This window comes from Watersipora subatra, chromosome 1 (genome assembly GCF_963576615.1).
Source record: "Watersipora subatra chromosome 1, tzWatSuba1.1, whole genome shotgun sequence".
NCBI lineage: Eukaryota > Metazoa > Bryozoa > Gymnolaemata > Cheilostomatida > Watersiporidae > Watersipora > Watersipora subatra.
The window spans coordinates 15,324,259-15,347,039 of record NC_088708.1 but is presented as its reverse complement, the minus strand read 5'-3'; the positions used below and the strand labels follow the sequence as shown (position 1 = coordinate 15,347,039).

General features: G+C 37.4%; 1 protein-coding gene across 1 annotated transcript; it reads left to right on the top strand.

Moving 5' to 3' along the window:
- The first annotated feature begins 3,675 nt into the window (after positions 1 to 3,675).
- LOC137395745 (protein lifeguard 2-like) lies at positions 3,676 to 22,545 on the top strand. The gene is made up of 7 exons (XM_068082252.1): positions 3,676 to 3,827; positions 10,683 to 10,861; positions 11,534 to 11,669; positions 12,625 to 12,769; positions 13,672 to 13,920; positions 18,699 to 18,746; positions 21,789 to 22,545. Exons 2-7 carry the CDS (start codon positions 10,690 to 10,692, stop codon positions 21,945 to 21,947), a joined length of 909 nt encoding a protein of 302 aa, XP_067938353.1. The 5' UTR covers positions 3,676 to 3,827; positions 10,683 to 10,689; the 3' UTR covers positions 21,948 to 22,545.
- Positions 22,546 to 22,781: the final 236 nt, after the last annotated feature.

Here is a 22,781-nt window from a genome sequence, read left to right as displayed (position 1 = left end):
GTTGTTTGGAACAGGGTTGTTGCATTATGGGATTTGTTAGGCTCAGGCTATATTGGTGTCTGAGCTCAAGGCAGTACAGGTGGTCTTGGTAATTACGGTGAGTGCATAAAGCTGGATAAAGCTAGTGGGTAAAGCTAGTAGATTAGCTAGTGTAAGGCAGTATGGGGAGGGTATGAGAAAGTGTAATGAAAGATGGAGGCTCTTCTTGATCTTCACATCAATACATGTGAGTACATTGATTTATACAACATGGCGCAGTTGATGAAACTCTAAATTTTTTTCTTGTGCGTTATCATTAGCGATAATTTTTTGGTTACGGTGTAAGTTTAACATTTGAGTAGACCCTTTCACGGGCGTGCGGGTGGGGTGACGTGAGGTAGGGTGGTGTTGTTAGACTGTGAGGTGTTGTAGCAGTAAAGCATCGGTGTTGGAGAGGTGTAGATATTTATTAAGTGTTCGGAGGTGAGAATTACATTAAATTTATACCAGTGTGGTAGAGTGAATTCGTGGCAAGAAATATAACGTATTGTGTTGGGATGGAGAGTGGTTTTCCGAAGCTGGTGTTCGGTGAGCACGGTGATGGCTCGTGGGAAAGATTTATAGAAGAGATGAATTTGTATATTGAGAGTGCTTGTTGAGAGGAGAGGTTATGTAGATGATGAAGATGGCAACAGAGTGCCTATTATGAAAGGTAGAGCTAGGTTAGCGCCACTATTGAGAGCTATTGGGCACAGCGGTGGAGAAGTATTGAGGGGTGCAGGGTTTAACGTAGATGGTGCAAATTCTACTTATGAAGAGGCAGTGGAGGTTTTGCAAGGTTATTATGGTAGACAGGAGAGCATGTTTGTGAAGGTTCATAAGTTTATGACGGCTAGACAGGCACTTGGTGAAAGTGATAGAGAGTTTTTGCAACGAGTTGAGAGTTTAAGCAGATATGCTGAGGTAACAAATAATGCTGATAGAGTAAAGTTTGCCCTTATAGTGGCAGTTAACGAGTTGAGAGATAGAGAAGTAGAGACTTGATGAAGAATGCCAATTTGACCTGGGTGATGTTGAATGAGGCATTGAGGGCTCGTGAGATGGCGAATCAGAGCAGATAGTAGAGGTAGCGATTTAAAAAGTGGGATTAAAAAGAGGTAGCAAGGGTATCAGAGTGCGACAGTCGTGCGCAGTACCGGGGTGGTTGTAGGGATAGAAAATACAACTCAGGAGGTGGATATTCTCCTAGAAGCAGTTTTAGGAGTGGTAAAAAGTATTATGAGAATAGCAGTGATGAGCGTGATGTTAGTAGGTATGGGGCAAGAAGTGGAGAGTATAACAAGGGCAGTACTAAGTATAGAGACAATAGCAGAGAGAGGCAGGTCTCTAGATATAAAGCAAACAGTAGAGAAGGTAGGTAAGATAGAGTGTGCTACAATTGTAAGCGTAGTGGCCATGAGATGCCGAGTTGTCACTCCATTAAATGTTTTTGTTGTGGGCAACGAGGACACGTATCTCGATATTGCGGGGATAAGGGTAGAGAAGTACGGTATGGCAGTCGAGATATCAGTAAGGAGAGGTATTAGGGCAGAGAAAGTCCTCATGACGTAAGGGATAAGTGGAATAGACCCAGAGATTACAGCATGAACAGGTATGAGAGAGACAGTTGGTTTGAGAAGCGAAAGACAGATAGGCATGATGAAAAGTGCAGTGACAGTGGCAGGGGTAAAAGTGCAAGATTTGCTGGCTATAGAGATAAATATGGTGAAGATCAATGACTAGGCCAGAGAATTGTGCAGCATTTAGAAGTTAATGGAGTAAATGTGGAGTTTACGTTTGATACTGGGGCTGAGGTGTCAATAGTAACCAAGGCAACAGCTAATAAGTTGAATCTACGGTTAAAGAAACCGTCGACAGTTTTGGAAACTGCTGATGGTAGTGAGTTAAAAGTGGTTAGAAGCGTAATAGTTCATTTGGAAAGTAAAGACAGGCATATGGATGCTGAAGTTCATGTGGTGAAAGGATTGAGAAGAAACTTTTTGGGCATAACTGAGTTGAAACAGCTAAAATTATTTGCTGTTGTAAATGCGTTATGCGAAAGTAAGTTTGAGCCTGTTAAGGAGTGTAAAAGTATTAAGCCACTTAAGCCGTTTTCGTCGAGAACCATTTTTGCTGGGTCAAGTTATGTTTCAGATGATGTCAAGTTGCAAAACCTGACAAATAAATCTGACAGAGGGAGCAAAGTTAAGAAAGGTCACACAGGTCAAGATTGGTGGACTTGTAAAACCAAGGAAGTGAAGAGTAGCGAATACATAGAAATTGGTAGTCAACGAGGGACAGCCCAAGGCACCAGAGATGTGCAAGTGTCTATGGGGTATGATAGAAAACACAGTCATGATGAGGTAAACGATGGTGCTAAGAAAGTAGCTGAGCCAGTATCTGTAATGGAAAAGATTTGCTCTTTTTTAGCTGAGGCATCCAGCAATGGAATGTTAGACAGAGATAGTCATGAGAGAAAGGTAGCAGAGTTTGAAAGAGAGGAAAAGGAGATGTGGAGGAAGTCGAAGGAGAAATTGGCTAAGCTAAAAGTCATACGCGAGGCAGCAGTCATGGAGTTGGAAAATGTCAAGACATTCAGGGTAGTTGTGCAGGAGTTAGCCGAGGTTCAGAGGAGAATTGCTGGTAGCAGACCTGCACTGGTTGCAGATGAGGTTGAGCTAAATAGGTCTGGGCCTATGCCAACTCCCAGCTCTGTGGCACCATCCCCTGTGCAGGTGGTTACGGCCCAGGTGGAGACCTCCCACAGGAGGCCTGTCGAGCCTGCCTCTTATTGGGAGAGCGAGGTAAAGACGGAAAAGACGGAGATGAGGTTGAGGAGTCATTACTGACCCAACCAAAAGACTCCGGGCTAGTCAGGGTTGGTGGAAGTAGTGTTGGAGATGTTGCTGGAAGTAGTGTTGGTAGTGACAGTGGTCACGGTAAAAGTATTGGTAGCGGCGGAGGTCAGGGTGATGGAAAAGTCAGTGCAGACTGGCAATGGAGCAAGTAATCAACTCAAAGAACAAGTCAAGTAATCAGTTGAGCAGTAGAATGCTCTTTGTAGCATATTTAAAGTTTTTGCATGAGCAGTTTGTATGGCACTTTGTCGAAGGGTTTAGCAAAGATTAAACCTGCAGCATGAATGGTGTCACCTTCATCTACAAATTAAGCTATGTCATAACAGGTGCTGCATAACTAGGTTTCACCAATGATATACAGCTCCATACATGGGGGGCTGTATATCATTGGTTCCACTTGAAAACTTTTTTTTTTAAATATGTTGCTAGCTGAACAAATCTAATTCAATAAATAGTTCGGGTAATGTAAGACTATGTGTTTCATGAGTTTGAATAGATTGCAGGTCAGTGAATTCAGTCTATAGCTTTTTGGGTATAACTACCTATATAATAATAATAATACATGTTCATGTATATGTAATATCGTAAAGAAAAAGATCAACCACGGAGTTGTTTACTCTTCCAATTTTAACCACGTGACGAAATCTCGAATAGTTCTCTCTGGAATGTCAAGCAGATGTACATCACATACATGATGTAGATTACCAAGTCAGGAATTCATGCTAATGTTTTCGTCCTAAGCTAGCCTAGCGTTATCGCCGAAAAGCTTTTAGACACTGTCGAAGGGTTTTTATTCGAAATGTCGACACGTCTAGTATTCAATGTTGAGCTTTTAAATCGATGGTCGCTTGTTTCAAAACTAACATTTTCCAATTTCTTCCGGAGAGATCAGTACAACCATTGATTGCCTGAGAGCTCTAAACTTGCGTAAAACCACGGAACATCAGCAAGGTTTTTGCTTCATTCATCTGTTAAGAAAGGCTAAAGCCACCATAGGAATCTTTTAATTATGTTGCTGTTATCTGTTAGAAAAATCTTACAACAAACGTTTTTTAACTACACAATTGGTCTTCTATGATTTTTATAATGCTATATACGGAGAATGTTCCTTGCTCATCATGCCACATGCACTGTTTTCGTTGCGCTCTAACTCGACATCTCCAGCTTGGTCCCTTTCTTGCCACTCTTGACATTCTTACGGTCTATATATTTTTTCTCATTCAACTTAACGGTCTTTGAATATTTATCTTGGACTCGTTTGATAGCATTTTTTATTGAGGTGAACAATATTTTAACATGCCCAAGGCTCTAAGCCATATCAAATTTATTTGAATGATGATATTCTTGCTATTTTAATACACCAGTATCGGGTTTAGTAAAATGCGTGGTGACTTGCGTGATGGCTAAAATCATGTCAGATCGTCATAAGATTGCTCCCAATGGCTTACCAGATGTATTTCAAGTAATATCTCAACAAACCAGTGATTTTCTTTCCAAGTTTAAATTATTTTCAAGCTAATACAGTTTGAAGTTTTTTCAAGCATGTGTGAATATTGTTGTGTGGTTGTGGAGAAATTATGTTATGCATAACTAATCCGAATCCACACAGAACATCAGTGTTGAATTTGCTTGTCATATTATTTTATTTTGACTATGTTTAGTTTGTGCACTTTTACTTAGCTTGTGGGTGCTAATTTGATTATTACTGGTTCAGGTATAGTGAAGGTGTTGAGCTATTGTAAGTAATGCTGATATTTACCAGTACAAGTTACTTCTTTATTCTATAAGTCAAACAATTAAAATACACAACTAACAAAATTCTAAAACAATAATATTAATGACAAAACAATTAGAAGAGCTAATAAAAATTACATCCTTACTCAAACGGTCGTCTTTGTTTGCTTGGCTTGGTCCATGCGGCTGCGAGTTTCGATAGTCAAACGAGAGACGTGAGAGGTCATAGGTAGAGAGTGTCGGCAGTTGAGATAGTGATGGAGGTAGTGGTAGAGGAGGCTCAGCTGGTGGAGGAGAAGGAGGCTCCATTGGTAGAGAAGAGAGAGAGAGGCTCCTCAGGAGGCAGATGGGAAAGCGTCCAAGGAGGACCTCGGGAAGAGAGAGAGCCAGAGCTCAAGCTAGAGCCGGAGATAGAGATGGGGATAGAGAGAGGTGCTGAGTCATTGGAGCTGTTCTCTTTTATAGATGTCTGGCATGTGGGATGGTTAGCTTGTGGCTGTAGGTTGAGTGTTAAGGTTCGATGCTTTCTGTCAGGCGTGTGAAGATATCTTGTTTGCGTAAGTCTTCAGCTGGTGCACGTGATGTTGACATGTAGGGTGGAGCTCGTGACTTACTCCTGGTATCTAGGTCATGTTTGACAGGAGTGGCAGATCTGTATCCGACTCATTTGACTCGTCTTTAATGTTTCTCTGGTGGCTTCTTGATGATAGTGGTTGGTAAGTTCAATTGCTTCGACTTCCCTTTGGCATGTTTTGCATCTGGTGTTGACACAGTTTCTATGATTGATTTCTTCCAAATTTGAAGTTTCTAATTTGCTTTTGACATTTTCTAATTATTGAATCTTTTAATGTCTTTGGGCGTCTTGCTGCTTGTACAAATTATATGCTTATCTTGTGGTCTGGCTACATTCCCTGTTGGTATCTTGTTTTCGCAGTATTTCCATATAACAATATGACTCCTGACAATTTCTAATAGATTTTAAAGTGTTTTTAGCTAGTTTTAATACATTTTGAACCGATTTTGACCCTCATCCATGTTTCTAATTTGTTGAGAATTTTCACAAACTAGAAAAATGTGTGGGGGTCAAAATCGTGTTTTCTTGACATATATTTTCAGCCAAACCATTCGAATTTCCACTAATTCTCTGAGCAAGAAAAACTTAAAAAGAGTTGGCTATGAACTTTAGAACACTTCAACAATCACGACAAACAAACTTGTACGGTACAACAAAACATATGTATATTTTAATCTAAAGATCAAACTTTTCTTTCTATATGTTAGTATTTCCCACAGGTGTCCTTTAGCGGGGATATTGCCGAAGCCGAGACCGGGTCATAGTCTACACACACAAAAAAACAACAAAGGTCCACGTAGTTATGAGCAAAAACAAAAGTATCCACCCAAATATCTCACCAATCGGATGAGCAGCACACACAAAAACTAAACCAATCGACTGAGCCACCCATCATGTCAAAATATTCCAAGTTTCAAGTCATCTCTTGCACAACTCACCTTATGGTTTGTCAAAACTTGTCCAAAGTCCCTATTAATTTGAGACTGTCCAATATCTGTTTTAGAAATGGTCGCCGCTAGCCTAGCCTAACGTCCTGATTCAACATCTTAGTAACTATCAGGGCATTGCTGAGTGCTGCCGATCCTTTTGAGTCCCTCTTAAGTTTTGTTTACAATAGTGTTAACCCGATTTTGATTGGTTCTTGCATGCTTAAGAGAGACTCACTCACCTACTCTCTTAAATATATTCCATATTTGTTAGCAGTCTATCAATTTGAACACTTTAGACAGTCTGTCTTGTTTCCGTGTCATATAGCAAAGATGCTCACACTGTAGGTTGTTACCCGGAATTTTGCCTTGAAACATGATAGTTGCTCCAGAGTGGATTCCTCAAGTCCCCTACACCACGGTAGCATCTACGGTGTAGGGAACTGCAGTAGCCTCTGCGGTGTAGGGAACTTGAGGAATGCACTCGAGGATGCACTTGTTGTGCATTCTATCCTCAATAATATTTCATCACCAGACTTAGTATTGATAGCTCTTAGATTAGTATTTTCAAAATATTCAATGGTTTTGCAATGGTTCAGTAGCTCACCATCCTGAAAGACACCTAAAAGTGTTTGATTGATAACAACATTCTGTTTTATTTTGAAGGTGAACTGCTTTGCAGCGGGTACAAATCTGTTTACTAGAGCTTGGATATCATCAAGGCTATGAGCTACTAGAGCACTATCAATTGCAAAAAGCAACTATTTTACTAGCTTAGTTGTTCTGCTCATAGATTTGAATAAAGATGCATTAAATGCATACATGTATCCTTCTCTGTATCCTGTAACTTCTCTCTGAGCATTCATTGAAAGCCTTTTGAAGCATGGCAGTCAAAAAGACGGAAGACAGAAAAAAATATCAATATAAGCTCACACTTTTACCTAGCTCTATTGTGTAACCACTCAGTGGCATTTGCCTGCTTCAGTAATGCTAATGATCTCTGTAGAGAGAAACCCATGGAGAACCTGCCAAAAACCATTCTGCAGTTTCACAGGCCCGTATTCCCTGAGGCGGCTGGCCGGCTGAGCCGCCCCAACTTTTTAGGAATTTTTGGCAGCTAAGTATAGTCAAACTCGGAGAACTCGCCCTCGAATAAAATGTAAAATTTTATCACGAACACTTTGTTAACTCAAACGAATTTGTTTGGTCCGTTCCCACGTAATGATAAACTGCTTAAGATAACTCGACCTCAACATCATTAACTCGAACAGTTATTTGCCCATCGGCTACAGGAACGGTTTTTATCGCTGTAGAATATCGCTTTATTCCAAACCATAGAGACAAACATCAACTTTTAGTAGTTCTTAGGCGTCATTATTATTATCATCATCAGTAGCAAAATATTCTTGTTAACGACCTTTATAAAGGTTTGCAAAATATCAAGTTTTACCAAACATGCGTTTGGCAATGGCCCAGCGAAAGCGTAAAAACTTTCGGATGAACTAAAAATAAAATCGGCAAAATTGATCTTTGTTGAAACGCTCAAAAGAAAAAAGATGTCTTTTTTCTGAGCGTTTCAACTGCGGTCAAGTTTAGCCTATTTTAATCTGAAAACGTCCTAGCAGTCACATCGCCTAAAACAAACAAATATCAAATAATAGAAAAAATGTTTATACTTTCCGATAAAATCTTTTAAAACTTTACGGGAGATGCCCGGTTGAAGCCCTACATGAAAGAAACCTGTTGAGGGGACTGATACCGCCCCTCCAAATCCCCTGATGCTCATCACTAGTCGCCTAACATTAGCTGCCCCAATTTGCAACCAGGGAATACAGGCCTGCAGTTTCAGACACATTATTGAAATGAACAAATACTATGTATAGTTACTTTTTGTTCAGTACAATTTTACAATGTCTTCAATGAAAAGCCATGTTTGTCAAACTCATTCCTCTTTGAAGTACACACTAAGAATTTTGGGACAGTTTATCACTGGTAGTATTTTTGCTGCCGATCTTTAGTATGTACATATTAGTGCTGTAAGCCTACTATGTAGTAGACAAGGTTCAAAACCTAAAAATGTCATAGCAAAGATTAGGACCAATAGATTTCTTTGTTTATTTGTCCAGTTTGAATGCTGATTAAACCTAGATGGAAAAAGGATTATTGGGTTGTCCATCTTTTAAATAATAAACTTTTAGTGGCTAAAACTTGTCTCACTACTCATCACATACCTGTAGGTTTGTTGCGATTTGCTTACGTACTTTTATCATATCGCTTGATGCCTCTGTTCTAGTCTGTTGTACACCAGGGTGAAATAGAGGCGATGTTGGTGTTGATTCCGGATATTGACTCCACAGTGGTGATTGAAGCGAGTTTTTAAGCAGTGTGGCTGCTTTATGCTCCTTTTCCTCTGATCAAAAATACGATATGTTTTTAATAAAAGTAAAATGTTGTATTTTTTATTGTATTACAATAATCTATTATAGTATAATATTAAAAAACATGGATCTATACAACAATAAATGGCATGCTTCTGTCATGTAGTCACAATGCTTGGTAGTGTTCGCATGATGCAGAGAAACACACCGCCAGGACTAGTTTTTTATAAGCTACCTTGGGTAGTCCTAACACTAATCAAGGGCTTCTTCTGGAACTGTCAGATTAACCCGAAGGGATGCCTTTTTGCAACACGTCCAGTCTGACAGAGCCAGGTAGTCATTTCACTTGCCCAATGTGTGAAGGACAGAGGTGGATCTTTAACGTGCCGACGTTGTCAATGTGGTACACGGGGCCTCCAAGTTATGGTCTAGATCCGAAAGACCCAGCAATTCAGGGTTGAAAGCTTGCCGAGAGCTTTTTGTCAGACTGGCATTAAGTAGGACTCGAACCACCAACCCCATGGCAGTCAAAGGCGCTACCACTAGGCCAACCTGACACCCTAGTGGTAGCGTGTACTGTACAACAATGCTGTTGTACATATACATGTAGTCTGAAAGGTCAATGTTTTTCTGAGGCAAATAGTCATTTGCAATCGATTAATTTGATACACAATTAGCTGCCAAAATCCATAACAATGAATCATTTTTAGTTAGCATTTCCTAGTTTTCCTAGCATTAGATAGCATTTCCTAGTTGGAGAGTGCATACAAGGAAAGCTATAAAAGCATGCAGAGTTAGAGTTATTTTAATAAGAAATGTAGCCAAAGTTCATGGCAGCTAAGTTAATAGAAATAAATGTCTTACATCCATGCTTCACTCTCCCTAGTACCTAGCAGTTGATGCAAGTATTGATAATAAAATAAATAAATAATAATATTGTAATAAATAATATAATTGAATAGTAACAGTATTGAACAATTGAACAGTAATAAATTGACCAACTTCATTCCTTCTAAACATGCTACAACCCTAAAAACATTCATGCCTACCTGATTCATCTGAAGATTCATAATTTCAGTTACTGTCATTATCATTGCCCTCCTCTAGTAGTAGTAATTGACTCAGTAGACTGAGCTCGACAACCAATTTCTATCCATGGTTTATTGGAATACTATTGCTACTGGTTACTAAAACGGTAATAAACACTAATATCGGCACCTAGTACACTTGTTGGTTCTGTATGTTTCACAATTCACATAGAATTGTCCACATTATAATACCCAACTAATCAGGGAGCTATAAGTGAATGGCTTTTTCAGAACCTTTATGGGATGTACTAGTCATGATTAGTGGCTCTCACGGGACCCAATACAGGAGTAAACCATTTAATACATGTATTATATTTGCTAGTACTCTGTTTTGAGTGTTACAACACATACAAACTATTCTTATAATTCTCATTATTCATTCTGCTGTGGTCATGTGATAACTGTGATGTGAATCAGCGCATTATAGTTGCTGTCTGAAGCCCTAAACAGCCATCTGTAGATGTAGTAAATTTAGCAATTACTGGAGTACGACTGGGAAAATTTTGTCAAAAAGCTGAGAATAATCCAGCTTTGAGGTAACCGCTGCAAAGTTATTTATTCCTACTTAATTGCCAACAGAGATAACTGTTAGACTTCATGAGTATGGTGTTTAATTATAAACGCCTAGGTAATATGGGAGAATATGTCATATTTTGTGATCCTCTGAAACTAGATGAAAATCAGCTAAGCTTTGATGCAGTTTATTTTGGCACAGTCAGAAAATCCATTAGTTGTTGTGTGCTCAGCACACCGCATATTCAGCTAACTAAAATCAAATGGGCTACAGTCTGTTATTTCTCGCTTAGATCTATCAGCGAGTAGTAAAATTTCTAGTGTTTTAGCATAATTAGTGAAAATATAGTCTGGTTTTTATGTTGCTGATACTTTCAACTGTCATATACATACAGCAAAATAAATCTTTGATTTTTTCTGCGCTCAGCGTGCCATGGTATGCCATAAGTAACAGTACTTAGCCATATGGCTGTATGAATAATCAAAACAATATCTGTTGTTTTTTTACATTTCTGTTACATGTATGTGGGCTCATAGAGTTTATTAGCAACTCATGGCTCCATCTTTGATAATGAAGTTTTGTTCTAAATTAGATAAAATATGGCGAGCGCACCTCCTGGTGATCCTCCAACCTACCAGCAAGCGGCTGGCACCGCTTCATATGGCTACAATCAGCCTCCCCCTGGTCAACCTACCTATGCGTTTGGCACAGCGCCTCAACCAGCTTATGCTGGGACTGAACCTCCGCCTGAAGAACAAACCTTTTATGGCAGTAAGTTATAAAAAATTTGAAGATATATTAATTAATATTTATTTTCGACATTTCTACTCCGCGTAGTATTATCCTATTTTTAAATGTTTGTCAGTTGTAACAGATTTCTGGTGACAGTATTGTAGTATCTTCTCAATTCTTACAAAAAACTTGCTGCCATATATTGCTGAACATGGTCTGAAAAACAATGTACAAGTTGAGACCTGATATGCTATTTCGACATGTACATGTACACTTCTTACATGTACATGTTCAGCTCTCCTGATACACTCCTTCCATCTGCATGTTCATCTCTCCTGATACACTTTTTCCATCTACATGTTCATCTCTCCTGATACACTCTTTCCATCTACATGTTCCGTTCCACTTATTAACTCCTTCTATTTACATGGTCAGCTTTTGCTTACCAAGTTCTGGCCTTCCCTGAACTGTAGTTTAGTAATTATATAGTAGTAGGTAATAGTAGATGGGCAAATTATTGTCTGTTCGAGATACCCCCAAACATTGATTTAGGGATGTATCAGGTATGAGTGTGCCCATAAAAGAAGTGTATGAGGTAAACTGGACGCATAGATAGTAGTGTGTTAGGTAAGCTAAGCATGCATATGAAAGGAATTTTTTAGACGAGCGGCAAAGACTTCTGATTTTGACCGACTTGTGTATTTTGTGTAGCTGACCAGCAGACAGCGTTTAATGCAGCCTCTTTCTCGGACAAGGTAATTCGCAACCGCTTCATCCGAAAGGTCTACCTGATCCTCATGTGTCAGTTGCTCTTCACGACCGCTATGGTTGCCATCTTCATTTCTGTGTGAGTTGATCCGCTCTCTTTAAAGTCACCAGCACTTGTTACCATTATTTTCTCATGCAAATAAATGTCAACTACAAAAGTTGGCAAACCTTGGCTACATAACGCTAGTTTTTGATTTGTTTCGCCAATCATAGTCTATTTTGGACACTTGTCATTGCTTGTGTACTATGTGTGCAATAGCTAGCAATAGGTCTTTATTAGATTTTTATTGTATATAAATTGAGAGAATGGATATCAGAGTAGTGTACAAGGTGGTGATACACTGTAAAAATTGCCAACATAAAAGAACTTTTATTAAACAACTATACAACTTTTATTAAACAAGTCATCAAATTAAATTGCCAACGCGATAAACAAGATTTAATAAAAGTTGTGGAGTTGTATAAAAGAAAGGATTTGATAATATTCATCGCAAAACACACATTAAAATATACTTAAAACTTTACAAACACTGGTGTGATTTATCATTGACCGAGATAACAGGTTTAGTTGTTATCTCGTTGTTATCTCGAGTGTTTGTCGTCAGAGACCTGCCAGGTACTTATTACGATGTATACATAGCAGTTCTCCAATGTAGAGTAGGTGAGATTCTCATAAAAAGATATGCATAAAATGTGAATGGCAGCTCATTCTTGTCGGCATGTGTATGTTACGATTTGACACTAAATTTCACTGGTATAATTTATGGCTATCGCAAAAAGAATTGCATGGAAAAGCAAAAATCCACCCAGGAGCTACCTGTACTATGCTAATAAGCGTTTATTGGATTGACGGCATTGTCTGTGAAAAAGTAATTTTTAAACGGTCTGACGCTATTATAGAACTATCGCCTTTAGTTAAAATTCTTTCCACCTAGTGTAAAAGTACTTGATGTCCAAGGTCAGTTATATGTCACACACCAATTATTACATTTGTCCAGCTATTAAGTTTCCTAGAACTTTTTGGTATGTTTTAGCACAGATGTGAAGACATGGGTACAGCGCAACTCATGGTTCTACTACTTGTCATATGTCACATTTCTCATCACATACATAGTGCTGGCCTGCTGCCCCAGCGTCAGACTCAAATACCCTGGCAACTACATTGCACTCTTTGTCTTTGTAAGTGTGTACTGATTTATTATGGCTGCACTTCGCCTTCGTTATGCTGGTTGTGTACGTCTGTATGACCCATCACAAGACAACAGTGGCTATAGACTTAACCATGTACTGGAATATTAGTGTCGGAGAACATAACCAGCCTGTGTTTAGGTTATCGAGGGAGTGAACACCGATTACTGAAACACGCGTAACAATGTAGCTGTTCTGTTTTCTGGTTAAACAAGTTGTACCAGTCATGAACATTCATGTTGACATTATTGAAATATGGAGGAGATAAGTCAAACACTCATAGAAGCGTTGGTTTATATAATGCTGTTCAATTGAAGCTGCTTTGAGTGCAAACTCTCTTTATAAGGAAACATATGCCTTATGGACAACTATGGTAATTATGGTAACGTGCCTATAAAAATCTGTAAGTAGTGAAAAAGATTGCCGTATCCTTGTAAAGATATATTGTTGCCGTAAAGATATGTTGATTTAAATTCTCCTGCTCAACAGCTAAGTTATTAGGTGGTTGAAATGCAGCCATCTAGGCTAGTCGTCATCAGAAAGCCATGCATGGTAGGAAAACCTTTAACCTTTGGTGTTTATTGGTAAAGAAATGCTGTTGCGATGAGCATTGGTTGACCACTTGGTTATCAAGGCGACTGATATTATAAAACGTTGGAAGAGATCATGAAATAATGATGATTATAGTTATAGTATCACTATAATTATACTATTATAGTATCACCATTTATTTTTATAATCAACTTGGCATTTACTATCAGTGATATTGATTTTGTTAACGTGTATCATCTTACGTCTCTGATTATATCCACTGACATTTGCACTGGTTGTTCGAGGAAATTTAGCTATTCATTTGCAATAAGTTAAATTCTGTGTCACCTTGCTTATTACAGACAGCCATGTTCTCCTACGTCTGTGCGACAATAGCGAGTTTCTATGACGCACAAGCTGTGCTCATAGCTGCGGGCATAACAGCCCTCGTTACTCTCAGCATCTCCCTGTTCGCCATCCAGACGAAGATTGATTTCACCATGTGCTACAGCCTCATGTTTGCAGCCTCTATGACACTTTTCTTTCTTGGCTTTGCCTTCCTCATCGTCTATCTCGTCATTCCACCCGGGGAAAATGGCAAAAACCTTTACGTAAGCTTACCATACTTGGTAGATAGGCCATGTCGATATTACTGAAATTGGCTGTTTAGAATAATTTAGTTGTTTTTTGAAACCGTAAAATTTTGCCCAACAGTAAATGACATTGGAATTGCAGTTAGAGATCTCTTAGAAGAATTAGCCAATCATAATGAAAATAAATGTACATTAACTTTTGTTTTCTTCTACTACTCTAATTTATTGACATACGACATAAAATTTGAGCAAATATTTTTTTCGACAAGACATTTCCAAATTATGATGTACAAAGTTTATCAATACATTACAGTTTTGTAAGTAAAAATAAAAAATGTGGCAAAAATTAAAAATGAAGTGTGAAAATAATGAAATATGTAAATTTAATTAATTTAAACTATATCTGGCATAAATTAGCATAAATTATGTCATGTATTTCTTTCACGCACTGTACCGCTGAACTTAGTAATTTATTAACTTATGCATTCATTCACGTCTCTAAACTAGCAATAAACAGATCATTCTACTGATTAATACTGTATTAATTTAGTTCCAACATATAATTTGAGTTGGTACATTTAGTTTCTTGCATAGTTTTATATAAAATATTTTTTGATGCTAAAAGGATTTGCTTGAAGTATTTGTTATAGTTTTTTTCAGGCTTTGCAACAAATTGAACCAAATGCAGTGTACATGTATTCTTATAGGAATAATTACTCTAAAGGTTGACTTGCAACAAATTGAACCAAATGCAATGTACATGTATTCTTATAGGAATAATTACTCTAAAGATTGACTTGCAACAAATTGAACCAAATGCAATGTACATGTATTCTTATAGGAATAATTACTCTAAAGATTGACTTGCAACAAATTGAACCAAATGCAGTGTACATGTATTCTTATAGGAATAATTACTCTAAAGATTGACTTGCAACAAATTGAACCAAATGCAATGTACATGTATTCTTATAGGAATAATTACTCTAAAGATTGACTTGCAACAAATTGAACCAAATGCAGTGTACATGTATTCTTATAGGAATAATTACTTTAAAGATTGACTTGCAACAAAATTCACATTACAGTTATTTGGTATCAAAAGATTCACCATGTCTTACTCTGCTGTGTTGTAGGTGCAAAATATGTGGGAATGTGATTACAAGCTCTTAAAAGCTAAAAAACGAACAGTTAATCGCCGCTATCATGAGACTGCCCTAGATTAGAATCTCTTTCCAAAACGGCTCAAATGGACTTAGTTGTACAAGATGGCTTCTGTTTACACTTTCAACCAACCTCATTTGTTGAAATATTTTCACAAATATACTTCACGCATTCAATAAAACCATGTCTATTGTTCTTACGTGTCTATTTTATCGTCATTGTAATGCGGTCACTTTTAGCACTGATATCTTAAAACCTACCGTGAAAATTCGTTTAATATTTTAACTGTAGCTCGAAGGAGTACATATCATTGTCTGATAAACATGACGAGCCTGTTGGTCACCTGTGATAATCGAAAAATGCTGCAGAAATAATTTGTGAAGTATGGGCCACATGATCAGATTACGACTAGACAATTGGACCAAGCTGAAGTACTGAGGCAAACAAAACTGAAGTAGCGAGCATCTACCCTACAGGATGAATTTATTAGCGGAGTTATATTTCGCGAAAATTGTCTTTTCATGCATATTCGCGGATGAATTTATTCGCGGCTGAAAACTGCCACTCTCTAGGAAAAGTTAATTCTATTGCGGCTAGTAATAGATATTCCTACGCATGCGCACACCGCGTGTTCCGGTTTATATTTAGCTTACAACTGTGAGGCGATCATGCTATTCTACGGTAAACAATTTTTGCTGTGTCCAGAGGTTTTCACGAATATTCATCGCTTTGGAGGCCTTTGATAAGCCAACAACTTGTGGTAAGGAATGAGTTTTTTACATTTACTAAATTAGTTGAATTTTACTTTGGTTCTTCGGTAAAACGCAATACTAATTTTTTCCATCCCTACTGCTTCATTATTTGTTTTAGTGTGAGAGAGATTTTTCATCATACACCGAAGAACAATGATTGCAAGGGTGGTAGATGTCATTCTTAGAAGATCACCAATCATTCAGGGAGGTCTGGAAATTGAGGTTGAAGTGACCTACTTATGAGAAGAATATATCTGTTTTTAAAAAAGGAACAAAAACAAAAACGCCTTTACGAGCACAAATCTTTGGCCATCCGGCAGAACTTTGCAATAGTAAGCCATGAGGAGAGTTCTGATGATAACTTCCTTACCAGCCATGTAGTAGCGAGAGAATCGCCTCAACACCTACCCAAGACAGTGACAGAGCTGCTATTACCAAAATAACTAGTCAGAAAGCACCATTACACGCTAGTATTCACATATCAAGAGTACCAGTTTAATTTTACTGCTAGACAATCGCCATATGGACTAAACTGTTTATATTTACTTCATTCATCGTTTGTAAAATTTTATTTGTATTTGAAATATTTTATTCGTACACTCAAGTTTGTAATAAATTATAATACATCTATACATGAAATAAAATATATAATTTAATCATGTTTGCTACAGCGATATCAAGAAGTTGTTGTCGATGAAGGGGTCTAGGTTGACTGGTTGTCTCTCTGCCAATATTCCTGCCTTGATGAATATTACTACTTGTCTCTAGTTTTCGTAATCGGAGTAGGTTGTTTCATTCTCAATCTGCAGTAAACACAAAAAAGAAAAAAATATTAACGAGTGTTGATGAAGTACAAAAACAATAGCTGAAGTATTTGATGAAAGCGATCAGTTTTTAAACAAAAGAATTAACTAATGCAGTTGATTATGGAAAAACATATCTGCACTGCAAATCAAATACATACCATAATGTCCAGATCAGAAACATGATCGTCCTTGACTTCGGTATTAGAGATTGATGGAGTTGATTCTAATGTAAAAAGACTAGGAGAGCTTTTTTGCTATACTGAAGCCATGCCGAATAACTTGTAAAGACCTTGAATAATTTTGTAAAGTTTGACGCAATGGCAATAAAGCTCGAAGCCTGGCGATGATTTTAAAGAAGTTTTGAAACTCGGCTACGTTTAGTACTTCTGCCTCGCGGCTATTTTCGCGATGACTCCATTCTGCATATCTTGTGACAACCTCGAATAATTTTGTAAATAAATGTGATGCATTGCCAATGGTGTTAGCTCAAAGCTCAGGCAATGATTTTAAAAATGTTTTGGAACTCAATTACGTTTAGTATTTACATTAAAAACTAGGCTAGCGACTAGTTTTCAATTTGATGCAGTAGTTATTCTCTCTTGTGATTAAAAATAGAACTAATTATTCACTGAATTTAATAATTTGCGGGATTGACTGTTCACGAAGTCGCGAATTTTTATGATCAACGAATATTTTCATCCTGTAGGGTATATTTGATACGGGGTCTTCGGTAAAATCCGAAGTGTTATAAACTAGTGCTACGAGAAGTTTCATATTGAGCCTTTTATTGGCCTTTCAATTCACATGAGAACATCACATGACAAAACAATAACCAAATGTAATGACTGCGTTAGAGAAATAAACTGATTCCAATCTACTGCGGCTTTTTGTTTTTGAGCTTTTAAGAGCTTGTAATCACATTTCCACATATTTGGTACCTTCAACACAGCAGAGTAAGACATCGTGAATCTTTTAATACCAAATAACTGTAATTTTTTTGCAAATCAACCTGGTGGTTGACTGGTTTTTTGAAATATGATGGTTTTAACATACAAAGCAAATAACTGAATACATCGACTTCGTATGTTGAGGTGCGACTATATTTGGAAGATTTATTGATTTAATATCTATTATGCATTAGCATGAGTTTAATATTTGATTTGTATTTTTGTTCTCAACTTTTTAAGCCACTGAACAGTTTATTTTACATTCTTCAATTATACGCAGCAAGTGCAACAGCAGAAAATAAGAATATTGTTTTAAGAGATATTTTTGATTTGGCTAGTACTCTTATTACCTAAAGCAAGTTAAGCTTGTCGTGATTGAAACTAGCCTCTACTACCTGTGAATTAACAGTTACATGTACTTAAATTATAATGGCTGGTTATAGCTTACACTGTAGAGCTTCATCTAGAATTAGAAATAATACTTTCATCAGCAGTTTTGGGTTTTTAAAACATAAGCTGTTGATACAGACAGATCTTTTTGATGCAAATTGTTAAATATGCCACTCCTAATGGGTCTCACGAAGCCGAAGTCGTCTATGAAACCTGTTTTACCGGAGAAATTAGTAGAGAGAGTAAATACAAATAATTCATTGTTTGACTCGCATGTCAACTAAGCCGCAATATTCATCACTGACATTAAAAATTAATGATAGTTTTGCAAATTTGTTACAACTAACACATCGCGACTGTTGAGAGCCAGAAAACGCTTTTTTCTATTCCAGATTGGTTCCTTGTGTGTAAGGAGTATGCTTCATCTTTGGTTAGAGTCGATCGGAAAGGGGCGCTAGTTACAACATTCTCTTGTCATTTGTGGGACGAGTGTTTTATCCAGTAATCCACGTGACCTCACATACATTGGCCGCTACTATATATTAAATTCAGGCAGATTTCCAGCGAACAGTACTGTTTCAGTACCTCTACCTTTAGTGACGTATTTTCTCGGTTAACACTGAACACCACATTTTGATCTTTGCTAGGTGTTCTCATAGGTTTTGTTTGATTCACACACAATTGTATGCAAAGCATCATTTCGGTAACTTCAATGTCTGAACTGTATTGTGTTTCAGTATCTGCAGTGTGTATATGGAGGAATAGCCGCACTTATCTTGTGCTTGGTAAGTTTGCATGTTGGCTTTGGGTACAAAGCCTTTCACGAGGTACTCAATGCTCTCACTTCCTGCACAAGCTTCTGTTGAAACCTTTTAAATTTATAAAAGTGTTGTTGCGTGTATCAGATGTCAGATTTACCTCTGTTACTGGAAATGCTATAAAATATTGGCCAAGTGTGTTCGTTATTGTTATATCGTGCAGCCCAATGTCTACCTTGAATAGATGTGTTTTTACAGAACATTTTAATGTACAGTGGACACTCCTGTAACGTAAACCTTCTTTTACCTAAATTCCACTTAACATAATGATTCACAAATATTAGAATTGATTTGTGCGGTCGATTGATTTGTGTGGTCGATTGATTTGTGCGGTCGATTGATGCAGGTGTTAAAGTGTCGATGTAGCAAGTGGAATGTTACGAGTTAGAGTCTTGTTAAAAGCGATATTTTATTCTCTAACCTCTAACACTGGCAATGGATGGATAGACAGACACTGCTTTTATTATAGTAAACTTATATTTTTGTTTTACTTGACTTTAGACATATACAAGATATTTTATTATTTTTTCTTTGCAGCAGAGACCGTGCTGTTTAAAAATAAGTGAAACAATCGATTTAAGTTGGCCTTGAAGGCGTGTGCACGCCTTAACTAATGTAAAATTATCGTAATCAGGTATGCTTAACCAAGTGAAAGTGATAAGAAAAAAAGAGATAAGTTGTACAGTGTACAGTCACTAAAGTGCGAACCTAAGTCTTAGAGGTGGAATGAGACAGGTTTTTTAAGTTCGAGACGAGACTAGAGACAGTGTTTTGTACAAATTCGAGACTCGAGACAGTAAAATAATGAGCATTTGGTGATGATTTCACTCCACAAGGATTTAATATATGAAATTGATAAACCTCTTTTTAAATTGAATTATCTCCTGGTGTAAACGATGTAAATACAACATTTTAATAGCGATATGCATGTATTTTTTGTAAACAAAAGTGACACAAACAGCTCTAAAATAGCGAAGTTATATATTTCTCAGAATTTTGAGTTTGATTGATAATAATTATTGTAAACATTACTTTGTACATGTATATTTTTACCATCTATTGAATAGGGCTTACTTTATATTGTATTGAAATGTGTAATGAAACCGATAGCTGTCGATCTACAAAGAAGTACCACAACTAAAAGAACACACAATGACACTTTCATTCTTATTGTTTCATTTATGCTAAGTTTTGTTTGTGTATTAACAGTAGTATGTGAATTGTATTTAAATTGTACTCATGAAATTATATGAATTACTGTATATATTCTTATATTGAACTAACGATAATGTCATTGTTACCCGGAACACGGACTATGGTCGACACATCCTTTAGTTCGTTTCTCCGTGTGCGGTCAAGTTTTACCCGCACTTAGTAGTATATAAAAGAGGCCCGAATTTTATGAAGGGCAGTTGGTGTTTGGACACGATACGATAAAACAGATATTTTACTCCCAAAAGTCTTATTTATTAAATCGGATTATCCGGAGGGTAATTAGATACGACCCGGTATCTGTAAGGACACAGAGCCAGACTACAATATATTACCAGGGCCGTTGTCTGGACTACATGATTAGACTCGGTGGCCAACATAATCAATAACAACAGGTAGTAACGAACCGGGTATAACTTTAAAGGCAGTTGTCCACAATCCATTACAATATATGGAGTTGTTGTTACCGCGAGAAGCCATGTTTTAACAGCCGTGCGCAGGCGCTCTAGTTCTATTTCCTGTCTCGAGTTCGGCAATAGTTAGGTCGAGACGAGATCGATCCGAGATGTGACAGGTCGATACTCGAAATGTCTCGTGTCTCGTTTCACCTCTACTAAGCCTAGCCTTTTCCTTTTCTAACGACCAAAGGGCTGAGTTTGGGAAGATCTTAGAATTAGGCAATTCACATGTATTTTATGGTTCGTATTATGTAAGATCCCTGTAAAGTAAGCGTTTCCGGAATGAATTCAGGGGCGGATCTAGGAAATTCAGGTGCAAAATTTGTGTAATATATCTAGAGTGAGAGGGGGTGCGCGGGGGCACCCTCTTGCCTGGCCCCGCGCTAGCGGAACTTTTTGAAATTTAGGCATCTTAGACTGAAGGAGAGGTGTGTTTGAGCCCAAAAAAGTGTAATCATTTGTTTGCAGCAAACAACAAGTTTAGAGGTAAAAATTGACATTAGATATTATTAATTAAATTGGTGTTTTATAAAGTTTATTATACTATGTATATTAAGATTACATGTAAACAGAAAGTTAATAAACAATTGTGCAATAAAATAAAATCAAGACAAAATCAATCACAAAACCTCAACAGCCATTTGGTTTGGCTTTGCAGAAATAAGCCATCATTTCTGCAAACTACCATGAAAAATGTTTTGTAGTATTAGCTACACAACGATGCTTTCATAAAACAGGCATAGTAGGGCATACTTTTTGGAATTGTTGTCTTGTTGTTGAAAGAACAACAAGACTTTCTTCTGAGACATTTTGCTTTTAAAATTGCTTGTAGTACTTCTTTCAAAAAAGTTGTGGCTCAATTTGGGATGTCTATTGGGACCACCCTAATTTGTATATAAGCTAAACAAATTCAGGTCAAGGTTATTAAAGTTGATCGTTATAACGATCCCTACTAGGCCATTTTTGTTCATTTCCTCCAAAAACAAGTTCTCAGTGAAATGAAGTGTAATTCACTCAATTCTTGATGGATTTTAAATCTTTTTTTTTAATTTTTTTGCCATATTTAGGGTGGTGCATTTGCATCATATGCACCACAGTAGATCCACCCCTGGGATTATTTACATTGTAGGAGCGTCTACTTTATTTGTAGGAATCATTTCCCTGAGAGAATAGGCTTTTATTGGTTATGGCTCACCTTGTCTCACTCTAAATCAGTTATCTATTTACAATACATATTAGCTAATTCACACAGGCTAGTTCTAGACCGACTCATTTCTAATTAGCTGCTATTATATAAATATACATTGTTATTATTATTATATTTGGTCATCTGTTTTAGTTCCTTGTGTTCGACACCCAGAGAATAGTTGGGGGGAAGAATAGGAAGAACCCAGTCAGTCCTGAGGAGCACATCTTGGGTGCCATGGAGCTCTACCTTGATGTTGTCTACCTTTTCCTCATCATACTCTCCTTCTTTGGAGGTGGCAGCAGAGACTAAGATTAGCTCCTAATCTCTCTCGTACATTCTATGAATATTCTAGACACTTTCAGACTCCACGTGCTATTATCTCTCGTTCAGGATTCAAAGATATTATTTCTGTCTGTTTGTCTTGGTCATTTATTAAGTTTCCATACAATGATAGTGTAGTGACACCTGGGTGCACCATTGCTGCCCATCGGCCTGCTACGCTGGGCTGATAAGCAGATCGTGTTTTCATAGGACGCTATAATAGAACGATGTTCATACGATGCCTTATGTCAAGGTCAAGCAAGGTCTATGCGCGAGTGCGACGCTGTTGGTCGTTAGTGCCATTGCCATGGCACGAAGATGGTGCATCGCATGGGTGCTTCACTTCCAAACAGTTACAGTGGATCAAACAGGATAAGAATGACGCGGCTGTTTCCATGATGGCATTGCAGAGAAATTTGGTGGGGGTGTCACTAAGCTATCACTGTATGGAAACTTAGCCATCGTTTGAGTTTTTTGTAGTACATCCGTATTGTGACTACATAGCAGCCTTGCTAAAGCTAAAACCTATACAAGTCAATTAATTATTCTAATCATTTTATCACATCAATAAAAGTATATTTATTTATTTGATTCCCACACAATTTTATAACCACAAGTATAATAATTTGTGGTTAGCTATATGCATGGTAAGGTGATGTGTAGCCTAACCATTGCGATAAATCCAACAAAATGCAGTTACTTTAGCAAAATGTGCGCGAGCTTGAATGGTCAACTTAGAAGGCCTAAGGAAACAAACATTCCTTAAAAGTAAAATTATAGGTTGATATATGTAAGCTTGACCTCCAATGCTCTAGCACTGAT